General features: G+C 35.6%; 1 protein-coding gene across 7 annotated transcripts in view; it reads right to left on the bottom strand.

Annotated features, from left to right (window-relative positions):
- ZEB2 (zinc finger E-box binding homeobox 2) overlaps positions 1–18386 on the bottom strand; it is a 170674-nt gene that overhangs the window by 24145 nt on the left and 128143 nt on the right. For all 7 annotated transcript variants that reach the window (XM_026673510.2, XM_026673507.2, XM_087950071.1 and 4 more), the window contains 4 exons: positions 14549–14620; positions 6489–6677; positions 5465–5679; positions 2840–2948 (listed from right to left, as the gene is read on the bottom strand). In XM_026673510.2, the coding sequence (XP_026529295.1) occupies positions 2840–2948; positions 5465–5679; positions 6489–6677; positions 14549–14620 (585 nt within the window). The remainder of the gene's footprint in view (positions 1–2839; positions 2949–5464; positions 5680–6488; positions 6678–14548; positions 14621–18386) is intronic.

Here is an 18386-nt window from a genome sequence, read left to right as displayed (position 1 = left end):
TGCTGCACAAAATCTCTAGACAGATTTCCTCCCACTTTGTCCTGTGTCCTTAAAATCTCCTAATTATCTCAAGTTTTTCTTAGCCAAAGCAGCAACACAGCAATTATATTTCCCCTTTCATTGTTCAGCACCATTGCCTAATAAATAATAACTATCAATGTCCATCAAACTTGAGAAAAAAAGTACTATAAAACTCACATAATCTGTGTTTTCTAAGGAACTATTACAGTCTGCACAATGAGAAAATGTGATAACATTTGCTTTTCAAATACAACGTTTAAGTTTAATGGCCTATGTGCCTGTACCTACGAAAATATCTACTATAGCCTGCATTGTTGGTAAGAACCTTCAAGATCTCACAACCTTTAACAACTAGATGGACCACATTTACATAATATGTTGAATCATCAACCAACCAGTCATATTTTCATTTAGCATGTTGTACCAATCTATCTTGTTAGTTTATAGGTCAGTAAATTGTGTGATCTGAATTTTTTTAAATAATCATGATCACTTAACTATAGGTAGGTATGTTAGATGATCACAGCCACAGTCAAGTACACCTCAACAAATAAAGCTAAAGCTAATACTGCATTAAAAAAATACGAGCACTTAAATAGAGCTGCTGCTAGATTCACTTAAAGTTTCATTTTTAAAGTTAAAGAATATTTCTCCTTAATTATGATTCCTACTCAGATTATTAAAACAAGTGGAATGATCCATCAGAGTTAAGTGATTTTAAGGTAAAATGAAGCAAGAATCTCTGATTGTCCTTATATGAAAAGAAGCTATAAAAGTCTGGCTATCATTAGAGTAGCCATTTCTCCTTTTAAATATAAGCAAATGAGAGTTTCCCATGACTTCTGCATTCAGAAAACTGTGTTTACTTAAGCAAAGAGTAACAAGATCAAATTATGATCACAGATCCAATTATATTTCAACTTGTAGTTTAAATGCAACCATAGTTCCTGAAGTTTTGGCATTATAAGTAAACTTCTTCTAGTGAGAGAGAAGAGAGAAAGAGAAAAAGAAAGGAGAAATGTCACCACAGAATATTCTCATAGTGAGAAATGGTGGTTTGTAGTTCTGTCTGAATTAAGCTATTTGCTTCAATGGGCATATTAGAGCCATACTTATATTTCTCCAATTAAAAATCATTGGGACTTAGAAGTTCTTAATTTTGGATTAAAATTTCCCAGGATTGATCTACTTTTTATAAAGCAACATTCATTGCTTGATTTTTAGAGAGTTATAAGTTCATTGTTAGCATATGAAATATTAACAAAATATGTTTTATTATATGTATTACAATGTGCAATAAGGCTTGAGTCTGTAAAATATCACACTGAAGGATTTTGTTTGTTTTTTGCAACATATATCTACCTATAGAAGTAGGGTAAAGACTCCCTTAGAATGAAGTCAGTCTACATATCAAGCTCCATGTTGATTTTTGGGCAATAACATGGAAATAGATTGTCACTATCTGATTTCATGATGCTCTCTCATCCAGTGCTAAGCATGTTCTATAGGAATCAATGAAATTTAGTTCTGACTAAGCTTTTTAGTAGACTGGAAAGTTATATAACTACTGTATTGGAAAGCCAGAATTCTGAGCTTTATAAGTATTTTTTTGACTGGGGAAAAAATCAGTTAGATTTTCATATACTGAAAAATTCAAATTGTTCCATTTTTTTCAATTGTTCTGTGACAGATCAAAGAAATAATTATTTGCTTTTTAAAAAACAAACAAACAGCTCCATTGAATAGACGTCAATTTGGAAAGTTGCAGCTAATCTTTGATATCTGACAAAGAGATGACAAAGTTTGCTTTGTCTATATAATACTTTTTGATACTTGGAAAAATAATTTACAGATACTGCATACTTTTAAGGGTATAATGAATGAAATGTCCTATGCTACAAACATCATCCACTGAAGTTTTGAATAAGTTATAAAAGGCTGGTTTCACTTACTGGACTCTGCTATTGTTTGATATATAATTAGGGAGGTATCAATTAATAAAACATGATTTTAGGGCAAAAACTCTCAGTGAAACCATTTTTTGTTATTGATTTACCCTAGTGTAACAGTAGGTGAAATCGAGATGAAATGCTCACTTTGTTCCTAGTTTCCTGGTTTGTTTGTATCTAACAACTTTATAGAAATATGAAGCAAAAAGCATTTAAAAGGGAGGGAACGAAACTAGGAATTTGATAAATTGATAATCATGCTTATCTGTAAGACTGAACTGCTCAAGAAACTGTGATTAGAACAAATATGCCTCAGTGTGACATATGAATTCAACCCAAGGCTAGCTTTCACATCACCTTAAACATACCAAGTGTCTTCATATATAACATTAAGCCAAAAGAAAACAAATTGCATTATGTGTTTGTTGGAACTAGGTCAGTATCCTGTTCATTGGGCTTTGTAGCTGCTCTAAATTACTAATGTGAAAAAAATAATAATGAAAGGGAAAAAGGCATCCGTGAAAACTAGATCTTGATGGGCTTCAAGGAAATCCAGCATGATATTATCCTGCTGGATGGAGAATATTACTAATGTTCATTACTACGGATTCTCACTTATATTTGAAAAATTAGAAAACTTAAAGAGGGATGGATGAACAAGTAAGAGAATCAATATTTCTCAAAGAGGCAGTAAGAATGTAGAAATGAAGCCAGCCCCATTTTCTGAACCATATGGAAAATGAGGCTGACTCAGAAAGCATTATCGAACTGTTCTAAAGAAAGTCGCAGAAATCTTAACCCATCCTCCTTCTTAAAAGCCAATCCACAAAACAAAATGCACACGAGGGGCCAGCACCTCAAAGACTTACCACTATGGATTCGCAGGTGTTCCTTCAGATGGTGCTTATACTTGAAGGCCTTGCCACACTCGGTACACTTGAACTTACGGTTGCCTGCTCCTTGGGTCAGCATTTGGTGCTAGGAGAATTAATACACCAGCATGAATTTTATGCAAATATATGTCTGAGAGTGTGTGCATAATTATATATAAAGGGGGAGGGACGGAAAAGGACAGAGGGATAGCAGGATTGCATTTGGAGGAGGAGGAGGAAAAAAAATTATTTAAGCAGCTTTGTATTTATTTGTCCAAGTAGAAGCTCTGCACGGATGTTTGTTTGCTTCATTGGTGCTGCCATAAAAATCAAAAGGTTGGCAGCAAACCTGAAGCCAATTTGATGGCATTTTCAGCATTTGCCTTGGAATTATATTAAGACATACAACGTTGGGAAGAATGGGTTTTTAATTTTTAAGAAGAAACTAAGGTTTGTTATATTGCTAGCAAACTGTAGCGATGTATAATTTTTCATAATTGCAGCTTAAAAACTGTTCCTCTGAAACCCTTTCTCGTGCCTCCGAATCATTCACCATTGTGATTACATGCAAGATTTATTTGTTATCAGATGCAGAGGGTGCTCACAGCTGAGGGGTGAAAAATCCTGAATCTGACAATTAACCCCCTCTTTCTTTCTTTCTTTCTTTCTTTCTTTCTTTCTTTCTTTCTTTCTTTCTTTCTTTCTTTCTTTCTTTCTTTCTTTCTTTCTTTCTTTCTTTCTTTCTTTCTCATTCCCCCTCCCTCCCTCTGTCTCTCTCTCTCTCTCTTTCTCTCTCTCCCCCTTTGCAATGCAAAGTAGCCAGGACAAAACAGGAGGGAAGAAGTTGGCAGAAAGAACAAGTTAAAAAAGCAGCATAAAGATAGAATCAAACACAGCTGACCTTTCTGAACAAGTGAGAAAAGTGCTGTGACTTTGAATTCTGACCAGGGGGGAGAAAGAAAGTTGCAGTCATCTAGTCTGGATGTTCAAGGTAGGAGGTCAGCCTCCCCCCACCCTCGCCACCCCATACCAAACAGCAATGACACAAAAGACTATTGCAGAAAAGACAGCCCAGAAACGGTATGACAACTGCTAGGGTGTGCTGAATCTTCCCACATTCCTAGTGAGACAGATGGTGTTACATGGGACACAGGGAGGGTTGTTCAAACAGCAGCAACCTTCAAAGATCAAGCAGAGCCCAGCCCGCCGAGCCCCATTGAGGGACCAGTGCTCATATGTTGCTGAGTTGCATAAACAAACAGCAACAGCTGCTTTGTCTCCCCCCACAGCCCTCTGAGGACTACTATAAACTTTAGTTGTGCCACTGTTAATATGATACAATCATTTTAATTTACTAATTGTAAATGCCATGAGCAAATGAGGGGACTTTTCAACACCAAAGCTACCATTCGTAATGCGCCAACACAATCACACTCTCACATGTGAAATGTAAGGCAGTTAGAGGGGATAAACATCCAGCCATTTTCCTCCTAGTGTTTTCATAGTTAGAAGCAACAGAGAAATGGAAGGAGAAAAAGCGATGCCATCTTAATATTTTGCCATGAAGGCGGCAAAGTTACAGATTTATACCCTCTTGACTCTTTAAAAGGAAATGTGCTAAATTCTGCCCCAATGGTCAGTTTACTGATTGCAGAAACAAAGTGAGAGATAAAAATCAATCATCAAATTGTTTGATTAGAAGGTAAACTTGATACATGTAACACTAAATAAAAATGTATTTCAGCTAAGATTTCAGCTACTAGTATATTTTCTTTTCTTTAGAAATAAACTATGATTGGGCACAGTCCACACCAATGGGATTTGTATTATAATGCATTAGAGATAAATTTTTAAGAAGCAGATCTCAAAAAATTAACCTTTGGCATGTGAAGAACTTTCTAAAATAGCACTTTTGAGTAACTTCTTTATTAATATAATAAAGTTGAATAATAAATTCAAATCAGTTTCTATCTGATTAAATGCAATGCATATCTGATAATGATATGTTGATTAATATTGTAGCAGATATGATGCTATGATGTATATATTTCAGATGTTGACTGATAATGTCATCATTCATTGTTAAAACAATCATAATGCATGCAACGTATCTATGCCACAAAATTTACCCAATGTCCTAAACTTTGAGGAAACATACAAATGAGGCTTAATAAAAAGTTGGGAATAAAAAAAAATAAGATGAGAAGATTCTTAAAGACATGTTTGAGATCATATAGGGTAAAAGAAAGCAAAATAAAACTAGGTGAAAAATAGGATTAAAATTGCTGAGATGTGTAATAATTATATAATTAAAATGCCACAATTTCATTCACATTTTGAGGAACAGAAAAAAAATGAAACTAAAGTCAAGTTTAAGTGCAAATAAAATTTCCAAATTAGAAATTAACACACTCATTCGATCGTGAACATAAGACTATTAAATCATATTAGAAGAGACCATCAAAAAATCATTTAGACTTCAATTAAAGCTATTACCATTAAAAGATCTGCATCTTCAAAATGCCATGAAAAATTAATAATGATTGCCAATCAAAGCAATATCATTTCTCTAAGGGGTTATTATAGAAAGAAATCACTTAAAGTCAGCCCCCCCCTTCCCACCTGATCTGTCCCTGGCTTGTGCGTCACCATATGCCGCTCGAGCTGGGTGCGGTAGGCAAACGTGTAGTTGCAGAGAGGACAGGGGAAGTTTTCCTCGTTCTTCTCATGGCGATACTTGATGTGCTCCTTCAGGGAGGTCAAACGCTTGTAGCCCCGGTCGCAGTAGGGGCAGGTCAGCAGTTGGGCAAAAGCATCTGGAGTTCCAGGTGGCAGGTCTTTAACCGAAAGACATAAGAGAGAGAAGCCAGCTGAAAGGTCAGTAAATCAATGGCAGCTAATGGGCTTATTGCCCACTGCAGGATGGATTGACAAAAATCACTCCAATCTGTCTACACTAGAGACCCATGATTTCTTCCTAGGCTGAAAACCACATCAATCATTTTTTGACACACGTGGGAAAAAAAAACACCTCGGATATTGTTCACTAGAAAATTAACTCAAATTTTTGTTTTACACTTTCATAAGACTTTATTCTACCTGCTGTACTCCAAGGCAGAAAGATAGACAAACAGATATTTTGTTTATTGATGTCACTCGCTAAATTACCAGTTCTTCATCTCCTTATATACTAGCTTCATCCTCACGAATACTTCTTTCAGCAGCTTCTTTCCCCTCATGGATGCATTTTGAGACTTAGACTCAATGAGTATTTATTAATTTGTTTGATTAAAATTGTTCCAGAGTAAAATTAAAGCATGTACACCAGTCCTTTAAAATATAATTTTGTCTGCTATTTGCTTTACCTACAGAACATTCTATGTATTCTTAAATTCTATATATATGCTGACTCAATATATATATATATATATATATATATATATATATATATATATATATATATATATATATATATATATATATATATCACAATATGCTGAAATTACAGTCCTGGACTTTGCTCATGAAATTCCATGCTTCTGCAGCTGTTCTTCAATTTTAAGGTAAACATCCAGGCATGTAGTGCATTTATAATTGCAACAGCTGCAAAAGGTCAGGAATGGCTAAGAATGAATTCTGTCCTCACCGTTTTCTTCTTGCCCATTGGCCTCTGGAGTGCCAAGGCGAGACAGTTCCTCGGGGGCTTCTGGGTAAATAATGGCGGTATCACTGCGTTGTAGGTACTCTGCTATACTGACTGAGTGTCCATCTCCTTCCTCCAGTTTTCTCTTAGCAAAATATTCTTCAAAGTCTGACGTGCAATTTGCATTCTTAACTAAAATGGAAAAAGGGACAAGCAGGGGAAAAAGATAAAAAATAAATCTGTGTGTTCATCCTCTGGGAGATTATAAAACCCTCTGTGGAACATTTTGAGCTTCTTCTTTGGTCATTCTTATCTTCACCTGGTTTATTTCACTAATCAGAAAATTAATAACTAATTTATTCTCTGATGGTGATACTTACTAATGAAGAAGGAAAGCCATGCAGAGGCTTCTGTATCACTAGAAATGTAAAATGGATACTCTTTTGTATTTTAGAAGGCATACTTCAGGACTTATAAACAGACTTTTATTGTAATTAATTTATATGTATAATCTATACGTAGGAACATTTTACTCCTTTTTTATATGTATGCACAGAACCGAAGAAATTATTTTTCATACTTTAAAGTATTCCAGATTTACTTTACACTTATAAAAAAAAGTCAAAACTTCAATAACGTAAGTGCAGTCTGAGAACAATTTTGTTCTCTGTGCTTAATAAATATGAAAGTGTTGCCCGAGCTTTAGCTTCTCCAAAACTCTATGATGGTGATTCTTTGACAGATAGTTTAGGATGTTTGCTCTTTCGTTCTGCTGAGATATAGACCTTAGATGCTGGACTGGGTCATAGAAAATGATAAGAGAGTATTTGTAGAGTAATAAGTAGTAATAAGAAATGGAACTTAGGATAGTTAATAAATGCTTGTTCTGAATTGTATCACATTCTTGGGGGAAATAATGCTCCTTTTCACTACAAAATAAGCCTAAGTGAGATTTGGAGTTCTCTTGCAAATGGAGCAATGTGTTTTGGCTGTATATCTCCGTGAAGTAAGGTCCTAAAGTTATTTTTCAATCTACTTTGAGTGTTTCTTTATTTTCTCATTAAATACAAAACTGTTTTATTTTCATTGTTAGGGAAATGCCTCTGAAAACAATGTCCTCTATATCATGAACTATCCTGTTATTAAAATTAACTTTTCCCCTCCTTTTTTATGAACATTAAATGTAAGAAAAAATTGGGGAGAGTTCCTAATATTTAAACCAACTGTATAGAAGATGTTGCATTCAATTAAAATGATATCAAAGGGACTTAAGCACATGTAACTCAGAACAAATTATAACTGGAAAATTGGGCATTTAATCTCTCTTTTAATTTATATTTTAGAAAGCATATTTCAGGACTGATACAAATATTTTTTATTGTAATTTAATTTATATGCAATCTATAACATTTTACTCCATTTATTGGTTGGGTCAAATTATAAACTCTGTGCCAAGATGTTTAAAATATTTTCTCTTTCATGAATCAACAAACTAGAGACCAACTTGATAACTGCTTCCCTTACAATAGCATAAATCAGTAACATCCACCATAAAATCAATAAGAGTGGATTGATAATTAGAGAATGACAGAACACTAAATTTAAAACATTGTTAAGCCAACCAAAATATTTTGCATTTTTGCCTAAAAGCAACAGATTGAAAAGAAAATCCATATATTAGGTAATAGGTTTTTACAGTATTAGGTAAAATCAATTCACACTTCTGATTGTTCAAAAGTATTTTTTTAAAAAAAAATGGTAATCAAAGGGAGAGGGAGAAAGAAAACCTGAAAAGAAAACTCCAATTCTATAAAGTATGTGAAAAGTGTTATAATAAAATTATAACCTAAAACTTCTGAATTCCCAAAATATGTTTATTATCAGTTAAGAAACAATTCTGGCAATAGTTTTACAGCTAAACTTAATAAAAATGGTTTCATTTCCTGTCAATGGACAGTATCTTTCTTCATACTCAATGTGTTGAGTTTTCTCACATACATATATGTACAATTATTTATTGATGGTTCTGATTAAGATGGAAGAATCAAATGGGTAATCATAGGGATTAAGATAGGGAAGACACATTTCATAGCATGACTGCCAGGATTTGGTAAAGAATTCTTGAATGTATGAAGTACTACAAAACTCTTCAATGCATTTGCTGCAAGTCAGGAACACAATTTCCCCTCTAGAATTAATATTTGTATAAGTATATGTTCAGATATTGACTGGAATCCAAACATCCTTTTTATAGGCAAGAGTTTAACTTGTGTTGCTTCAAAAACACATCCTCCATACATATATAAAGTAGAAAAAAAACTCCTGAAATGTTGTTTGACAGAAAAATAATATAGTTTATTTCCAAAAAACATGCAAGAAAAATAGTCCTGTTCTGGATGCTAAACAACTGGAAAGAACAGTCTTTCTGGTTCTGGTCTTTTGGAAAGAACAGTCTTTCTGGTTCTGGTCTTTTGGAAAGAACAGTCTTTCTGGTTCTGGTCTTTTGGTGGGAAAATGGTAGAAAAGAAACAATTTTATGAAAGAAGAACATTGTGTTTATTTGTATGCATACATTTGTGCCTGGGAAGGAAGGAAGGAAGGAAGGAAGGAAGGAAGGAAGGAAGGAAGGAAGGAAGGAAGGAAGGAAGGAAGACAAACATGTATGATGAAGTTGTTCTGCATTTTGAAGAACCTGCATTTTGTCATGTAACTTTGGACATGGTAGGAAATTAGTAATACCATACTAATATTTTCATCAGAATATCCTCAAAATTATATTACTCTCTTTCTTGTGACTGACATATATATTATTGCCTGATCAACTATCATTATTCTGTTAATGTCTAAGTAAATCTCTATATACCAGTGATGTTTGTAAGGAAGCCACCAGTTACACAACTGCAGAGACTGATCATTGCTTAGTGTGTTAATTCTATAAGACCGTATTGTATACTTCTATGGCCAATACTGGGGTCATCATTGATAATGAGAATAGAGTATTTGTAGAGTAATAAGTAGTCATAATGTGGTGCCCTTGTGTATACCAACAGAGATTTCAGCCATTAGATCAATTTTCCTCATCTAGCCCATTTCCACCAGGATTGATACTCCAACAGTTTTATCTTTCATATCACCACAAATGTTTGGGATCAGATTCTAAAAATGTTTTACCATGGCAAAATCTAGGTTAAATAAAGGTACCGTGTTTCTCCCACAATACGCCCCCCCAATGGGAAGACCCAGCATGTTTTCTATGCATAAAATGAAATTAAGCTCCTCTCCCCAAATTTAGGTTTAAAACATGTGAAATTGGGGGGAGGGGTAGGCGGCAGGGAACTTGCCATTAGGAGTGCCCCGCGGACAGCTACGCCTCACCATCAGCCGCTCCTAACACCATGGTGGAGCACGGAGGGCTCCCTTACCCCTCCCTTACCCGGGTCAGCAGGCGGGCGGCATCGGCGTGGATGTCCGGTAGCATTTCAGCTGCTTCTCAGGCCTCCGTAGCTTCCATGGTTTCCACCGGTGCTGGCGCCTCTCTCGCCAGCGCCGTCTCCAACAACAGCGTCTGAGTCACTCCCGCTTTCCCCCCGTCCCCATAACAACAGGAAAAAACACATTTTGAGGTACCTGGGAGTGCCGCGTGCTGCATTTTGGTTTAATCCCGAGGGGCTGGGTGGGCATGAGAAGAGCCAAGCGAGCATCTCTGCTGCTGCTACCCTTGGTGCTCCAGCCTCGGGCTCTGCAAGTTTGCAAAAATCCTGGTATGCAGCCCGTTCCTGCATTCCAAGCGCCCAGGCCGAGTTGCAGCTGTCCCTCTCTCACCAGTGCCGTCTCCAATAACAGCAGCAGCAGTGGCGGGAACCGTGGAAGTGTTTCAGCCACTTCTTGAGTGGGGGAGTCACCTCCGTAACTTCCACGGTTCCCGCCGCTGCTGCCGGTTTTATTGGAGATGGTGCTGGCAAGAGAGGGACAGCTGCAGCTCGGCCTGGGCGCTTGGAATGCAGGAACGGGCTGTGCACCGGGACTTTTGCAAACTTGCAGAGCCCGAGGCTGGAGCACCAAGGATAGCAGCAGCAGAGACGCTCGCTCGGCTCTTCTCAGGCCCACCCAGCCACTTGGGATTAAACCAAAATGCAGCACGCGGCGCTCCCAGGTACCTCAAAATGTGTTTTTTCCTGTTGTTACAGGGACGGGGGAAAAGCGGGAGTGACTCAGAAGCTGTTGGAGACGGCGCTGGTACGTGGTGGTGGGGAGAAATTAATTCACCCCCGAAAAGACGTCCTAGCTGTTTTTGGGGGGCTCAAAAAAAAATAAGGCCCGGCCTTATTTTGTGAGAAACACGGTATATTTGGATCTGGTATTGTTCAGTTCTTTGGTGTGATATTTTCTTTCTTTATCATATTTAACATTCAGGATGATTTTAAAAAAAAGAATGTCACACTTCATTTCAGTGGAGAAATAAATGAATAATATAGTAAAAATGTGTCCTCTTGATTTTTTTAAACTAAATCTTCAGCCTTCATATTAAGTTCATGTTAGCTGGTCTACAATCATAGTAGCTGGAATTGTCTGCTTTGATAATAAATGTCTTCTTAGCTAGTAAACCTGTGCATTATTCAGTTTATGTATATATTTAAAAGAATTCAGAAGCTCAGTCAAATATTTATGTCTAATTTACACACCTTAAAACAGTGGGATTTACTAAGTTGACAAATTTGACAGTAACCATGTTTACAGCATGATGACATGGTAAAAGGATAGCATAAATATCAAATTTCATATGGTTGCAGATAAGGAATTCAATTTTTTTTTGGTGTTACTGTATTTACCCCTCAATGAAATATTACTGATCAGCACTACAACCTAAAATGTTAATTTCCTCTCAAAACCATAAATGGCTATTTTAGTGGCAAAAAAAACCCCCAAGAGGCTTTCCCTGGTATGCTCTTTGCAGAAATCCCCCAAATATTGATTCATTGTAAATTTAAATAGCCCACAAAAGTGACAGTCCCATCTGTAATTCAAGCTTTTTAGGAAGATGTAAAATGTGTGGTCTTATTAAGGAAGACTTGTTTTAATTAAAGACTGGGGCAGAGTCTCCTGAAAGACTTGGGAGCCTAGCATCATACTGTATGAGCATAAACCACACTCAGGAGAATAGATAGATATTTAAAGGAAACATTTCAAGGGTTGGGAGGCCAGTTATTTCTTATGGGAACTCTTGCTGTGAAATGAAGATAGCTGCTCCTAATTGTCAGCAAAGCTAATAAAACTACAGTCCCCATTAAACAGGAAGTGGTAGGCCGTCATTGGTATACACAGATTAGAACTGAGGAATGATCAGTCCTTTCAACTTGCCAACTTTTACTTCTGTTTTCATCTTTACTGAGAACTCTTTTGCTACTTAAAGAAGAACAAGTCTTAGTAAAGACCAGTTCCTGTTACTATTACTGGGAGGTGAAGGTAGAGAGGAAATTTTCAGCAATTTGATCATCCATTTCCTAAAAAAAATATAATGTGGTGGGTTAAACTAACATATATGCAAATTGTGACTAAATGTAAAACACTCTATTTAAAAAGTTGTTCACATTATGAAAGCCACTCAAATGTGGCAGCTAATTCTGGAACCCAAAGACTCATAAATATCCCGATATGATTTTGTTTGATTCTTTTTCAAAGGCTGTAAAGCACAATATCTCTTTATAGAAAGCAGATTTCAATCGTTCAAAGAGAAAATGACACAGCCAACCATGTAACGGAGGGATCGGGACACCAATCTTGTTACAGTATTTATCTAGTTCTGTATTTGAAGTCTCTCTAAAATTTAAGTGAATTTGCACATATTGTAAATGCTTATCGCTCAGTTATTGTAAATGCTTATCACTCAGTTAGAACAATTAATAAGTGGAACGACTTGCCTTCAGAAGTTGTGGTGCTCCAACACTGGAAGATTTTAAGAAGAGATTGGACAACCATTTGTCTGAAATGATATAGGGTTTCCTGCCTGAGCAGTGGGTTGGACTAGAAGATCTCCAAGATCCCTTCCAACTCTTGTTATTATTCTAGTACCCTTCTTAGATTACATTCAGACATGCATTTGAAACACATGGAGATGAAACTCAAAAGAAGACTTCTACCAGCAAGTCATACAAAGCCTTAATACTATGAACTTCTCAAATACAAATTTCTTTCTCAACTAAGCATCATACCATAATTCTTGATGCATTTTCTGCTAGCTGAAGAGATGTAATACTCTCATAGAGGTGAATAAATACTGCTGTATTTATTGCAACCTTTGATGGCAAGGAGATTAAATGCTGAGAAGGGAAGAATTTTACATGTGATCTTTGATAAAAATAGCCATTTGAATTTAAAAGCTATACATGGTTTGATTCTTTTAGATCACATTACCAAACTCACCAAATATGTCTTTTCATGGTTTGTTTTAATCTAAAAAACCCCCAAAGGTTCATTATGGTGCTCCAAATTCAGCACTACAGTTGATGTATATTGAAACATAAAGTGACTTCATTTTACTTTTTGTGGATTATATTCCAGTTGATATGTAACAAAAAGGAAAAGGAAAAAAATAACCACTCAGCCTCAATTCCAATATGCTTTTAATTTTCATTATTTTTTCCCATTAGGTATTAGACAAGTCAGTCTGTTATGCTGTCTAGTAAGAACATGTGGGTGTGTGCTGGCATTAGAGATGTGTGAATAATAAAATCCTAACAATTTGGGGCCACCTGAAATATTCACAATATTTTAAACGGGCATTAAGGTGGAAACTAAAATATGTAGAATTGGTTGCCTTATTGGAAACAATGACATTCCTTGTACTTCTGAAGTTATATCAAATTATACATACTAGAATCATGCAACAAAACCTTGCTCATTATGAGGACTAACTGAGATATAGATTTAGAACAGACTTCATATTCCCAATCAAATGCCAAATAGTACTTGCTGAGCGGCAAAGATTTATGATTTGAGTTGAGTTGAGTACTGCCCATCTCATCACATGATGGAAGTGGGAACTCACTTTCAGAATCTACTTGTGAGCTTCCTAGCTATATCTTGGTTGCCCTTGTGTGAGATTGAAAATACTGAACTAGATAGGCTTTTGGGTTGATTTAGTAGAATACCTTGCATTTGGTTGAGACAAAATGAACTCTTACAAGACAAAACATTTAACACAGTTTAAACTAAGCAAAAATGTTCCTTTGGACTGCAAGGAAATCAAATCAGTCAATCCTAAAAGAAATAAACCCTGACTATTCTTTGGAAAGATAGATACTGAAGCTGAAATTCAAATGCTTTGGCCACCAAATGAGAAAAGAGGACTTATTGAAAAAGACCCTGATGTTGGGAAAGATTGAAGGCAAAAAGAGAAGAGGTGGGCAGAGGATGAGATGGTTAGATAGTGTCACTGATGTAATGAATATGAATTTGGGCAAACTCTGGGAGGCAGTGGAGGACCTGTTGTGCTACGGGGTCATGAAGAGTGGGACCCAACTTAGTAACTGAACAACAAAACTAAGCAAAAAAGTAACAGCTCAGAAACCAAGCTGCTTTGGTATCAATATTCCTTTCTTCTCATCTACAGGAAACAGATTTCTAAGAAAAGTAAGCTTAAAAAAGTTGACAACATGAAAAGTGTCCAAAATGAAGACAAAACATATTCAATAAAACATCACAATTTGGTGTTTCTATAAAATGCATACCCATTCCATTATTAAGTATGTTTTACTATCTGTCCTATAATAGCAGCTCTTGCTGGACTGAATTCCAACATATTGATATTGGAGGAAAAAAAGGGGAAAAGAAAAAAGGAGAGTGAGAAAAAGATAAGGCATCTTTTGAAAATGTTCATAGTAAGATCAGTAAATCACTGATTTGCATCAGGGTAAACTACTTGGGTAAATTTTAAAACATTGGTTATTGGACATATCTCAAACTCTCATTCAGGAAAGTGAACTAGCTGTTGAATTCTTTCTGTTTGTAGAACAGTTAAACAAGCTGCAAGAATACAAAACCAGCCTCCCAATATAAGCCTTTACCTGTTCCATTGTTTCCAGTGGTTTGAATGGCAGCTTCTGGCCCCATGGTGTCATACTCTTCCTTCATTTCTTCTACAAAAAAAGAAAGAAAGAATGTTTTCAGTATTTCATATACCAAACAGCGTATTAAAATATTGATCAAGTGACAGTTGACACGAGTGACAGTCCACTTGTGAATATCTGGTTTTGTTCCATCTATTTAATGCTGAATTGGAAGCCTCAATTTGCACAGAATGAATTTTCTGCTTATTAATAGCCATCGTTGAGCATTTGTGTTTCTATTGAACAGAACTGGAACATTACAAATATGACAGCAGTTCCTGTGATTTTAGAAGTTGGAAAGAGGTGTCTGTATAAATCACAGAAATGGTTGCAGCTATACTGTGATTAGATTTGTCCAGAAATTGCATGACAAAGAACTTTAAGAAAGTTCAGCCTGCCAAACTCAACTCCCCTGACTGAAACTAAATCCACACTCACTTATGACAAATATACAAATTATGAGAAAGGCCACTAAATTTTGACATCCATGGAATAAACAATGACAATAACCCCATCTATCTAAATAAGGACAGGCATGTTACGTTCACCATGAGCAAAATTACATTAGGAAAGAATAGACAGCAATATGTCTATACAACAATGGGATATTTTTGTAAATTTGTTAGCTTATAAACACAGACACTTCACTTTTCTGGATAGGCTTAAACTTTTCATTTTCTCTTGGCTTCACCTATTAAATATAAGGAATTAGGGCAAGTGCACTGCTTTGATTCCTTGGAAGAAGAGCAAAATAAAAATGTGAAAAATATAACCTTTCAATGTGTGACTTTAAAATATTTTTCAATGGTATATTGTGAAACTAGGGTAGATTAAATTAATCTACCCTAGGAGAGATTAATATATCATCTTGGTCAGTCTCTATTGCCTTTCATTCATTGTAAACATGTCATACAGAATCACAGAAACAAATCACAGAAGTATCCATGGTTTTCCCTGCCACTTTCACTGGCAAAGGAACCATGGAAAGGTACCCAGGATGTGAGCAGTTAGTTTCCAGAGCTTAATTCTGACTACTGTCTTGATCTTTAAGGTGCCATTTCTCAGTGCTAGAGATTGCAGCAATTGATGGTTGTGTTGATCACATAACTGATTTTTACTGTGATGAAAAACAGTGGCAATCAAGAACCACAGTATTAATTGGCCTTTGGACAAATGATGTGAACAATTTTACATAGGAAAACACCCCACTAATTTTACTAATATATATATATATATATATCAGCAAAAAATGCAATCCTATAGCAAAGTTTTCTGAAAATGAATCCCAGTAAGTTCAGTGGAGATTTCGTAGATAGGCACAAAACTGCAATCTAAGGTTCTTAATGAGACATGCCAGCAACCAGAATGAAAGCAGCATTATGTTTACCTTGCTGCATTTTTGGTCTTTCTTAAATATTTTGTAGAACAGCACAGAATATTTTTGTATTGTTTATATTGTCAGTTATGTTTAGCATCTCTCTAGTGGCTGCAGGTAAATCTTAGGAACAGTACAAAAATAGCCTTTCTCTCTCTTTATCCAGTTACTCTCATATAATGTTTTTCTTATGCACATTCTTAAAAGCAGAGCCTAAAAGAGTCGCTCAACAGTGAGATGGGTGACATAAAAAATTAATAAATAACTATTAAAAATATATGGGACTCTATTACATAGTTAGTAAAAAAAATCAGTATAAATTAATTATTTCAGTGAATAAACTTCAACATTTTTTTTCAATAGTGTGAAAAAGTCTAACTAAAAGGATTCTAGAAATAGAGTCAAAGTAACTATGTTTGATGGTTGGGCCTAATGGCTGAAATTGCTAGTGTTATTAGAAACCATTCTTCCTATATGAAACTTAATATACTTATTGCTTTTAAACAATAAGCATTTCCATAGCAATTGTTGGGAATCAGAAGAGTGTAAACAGAGACCTCCTTTTTCTTCATTCCAAAATTTATAATATTGTAGTATTTTAGTGTCTTATTGTACAAGTGATTAATTGATAAAATAACAGGATCTGATGATATCACTCTAATCAAAACTAGAGTCAAAGTGACTAAACTCAAAGCTTCATAAAGGAAATATTTTACAGAGTTATAAATATCTAGTTTATTATTATGTATTTATTATTATGTTTAAAGGGAATTATTCTGTTAAAATATTCATGCAGAAGTAGGAGTTAGTCTGTACAAAACCATATCTTTCACAGAGAATTGGTCTTCTGTCTTCCCTATAGAACATTTTTTACAGTACATCTTGATTTTCAAACCTTTAGAAAAATCCATATACATTGATAAAAAAGGGCTGTCACTTGAGATGCACTGCAAACAGAGCTACAGTATTTCTTGTGGTAGCTTACCAGAAAGCTGAATCAAGGTACAGCTCTTGTGAGAGGTTTAGTGTTGGATATAAATATAGCTTGTGCTGATTTTTTGTTGTTGTTGTTCCTCGATCAGCTCATGTGATTTCTGGTAGAAAGGAGTCACAAGTTTGTTTCTATCTGAGGGCACATCTACCCAGTCACCAAGGGAAAAGAGCTTTTTTTTTTTTTTTTTGCATAACATTGGTAATGCTAAGATTTCAGCTTGTTTCCTTCCTCATTGTAATTTTCTTCAGTAGTATAGAGAAGTTACATTGTGATCTGTCTGCTTCCCAAAACCACATAAATATTCAAGATGCAGAGAGTGGTACTACTCTATTGGTGCACAAAAGTACTTTGAGAAATTTTGGAATTTTCTTAGTATCTTTCCCCCTCTAAACTTCCTCAAATCCTTTATCAGTTATAGTCAGACCTTAATTTCCAAATGTTGCTGTGAAGGTTTCTAATATAAAACAAATCCTATTATATAACTTATCAGAGAAGCTCTTCTATCAATTGTCTATCTGTCTGTCCAGTTATAGAAACATATTTCTTATTTGTAATACAGGAACCATGCAAAATAATGTAATATAAAAACAGGAACAATGAGACCAGAATCCATCTTGATCTGTTCAGCTATAGCAAATCCATCTCAACAAGGCTACACAATTTCTTTCATTTGCCCTGACAGTGACTGAAGTTTGGATGGATTTGTTTTTCAGAAGAGCACCTATGATTTGCAGGCTATATCTGACTGAGAGCAATATGCCCTGGCGGAGAACCCCAGAGTATATTTATTTTGAAAACACTTGTAAAAGTTTGCATTTTCCAGCCACCCCTGAGATAAAGGTTTGTAAAAATAAAGAGTACTTTCTTCCTTGAGATGAAGAATCCTTGAATAAGCAGAAAGAGGCCAAGATGCAGGTGATTTATTTAAGTCTGTGTCAGTGATAATGATGTCATGGTTTCCAGCACACTGTGTCCACCCCATTGTGGGACGAAAGAATGTCAAGGACAATTCTAAACACAAAACTTTGATTGTGCTGAAACCGGAAAGGCACAGTAAGAGTTCCACTGTGCTCTTCAGTTCAAAACCTGCATCCTGCAGGCAAACTACAGAAAGCATGGGAGAAAGAGCACAGGAGAGAGGGGCTTATCTCAGAGTAAAGTTATGTGCTGAGGTACTGCGGTAGACAGTCAGGCACCAGGGATAAAACACAACTGAATAAGGCAGCCCCCAAATTAGAGTTATTGTCTATATTGCGTGTTTTGAACAATAAATAAGAAAAATATTTTATCACGAGAAAAAAAAATGTGTTATCTAAGAGTCAGGATAAACAATGAGTTGCTTTTTAAGACCAATCTCTTTTCATTAGACATCAAGGCACCACATCAGGGCACTTTGAGAACAATAAAAAAACATGACACAATAAATC

Source organism: Notechis scutatus, chromosome 1 (assembly GCF_049901735.1).
Source record: "Notechis scutatus isolate UNSWTSFEM ecotype Mainland chromosome 1, rNotScu1.2, whole genome shotgun sequence".
In the NCBI taxonomy this organism is placed as follows: Eukaryota; Metazoa; Chordata; class Lepidosauria; order Squamata; family Elapidae; genus Notechis; species Notechis scutatus.
The sequence above is the reverse complement of the archived record's forward strand: the minus strand, read 5'-3'. Positions and strand labels throughout refer to the sequence as shown.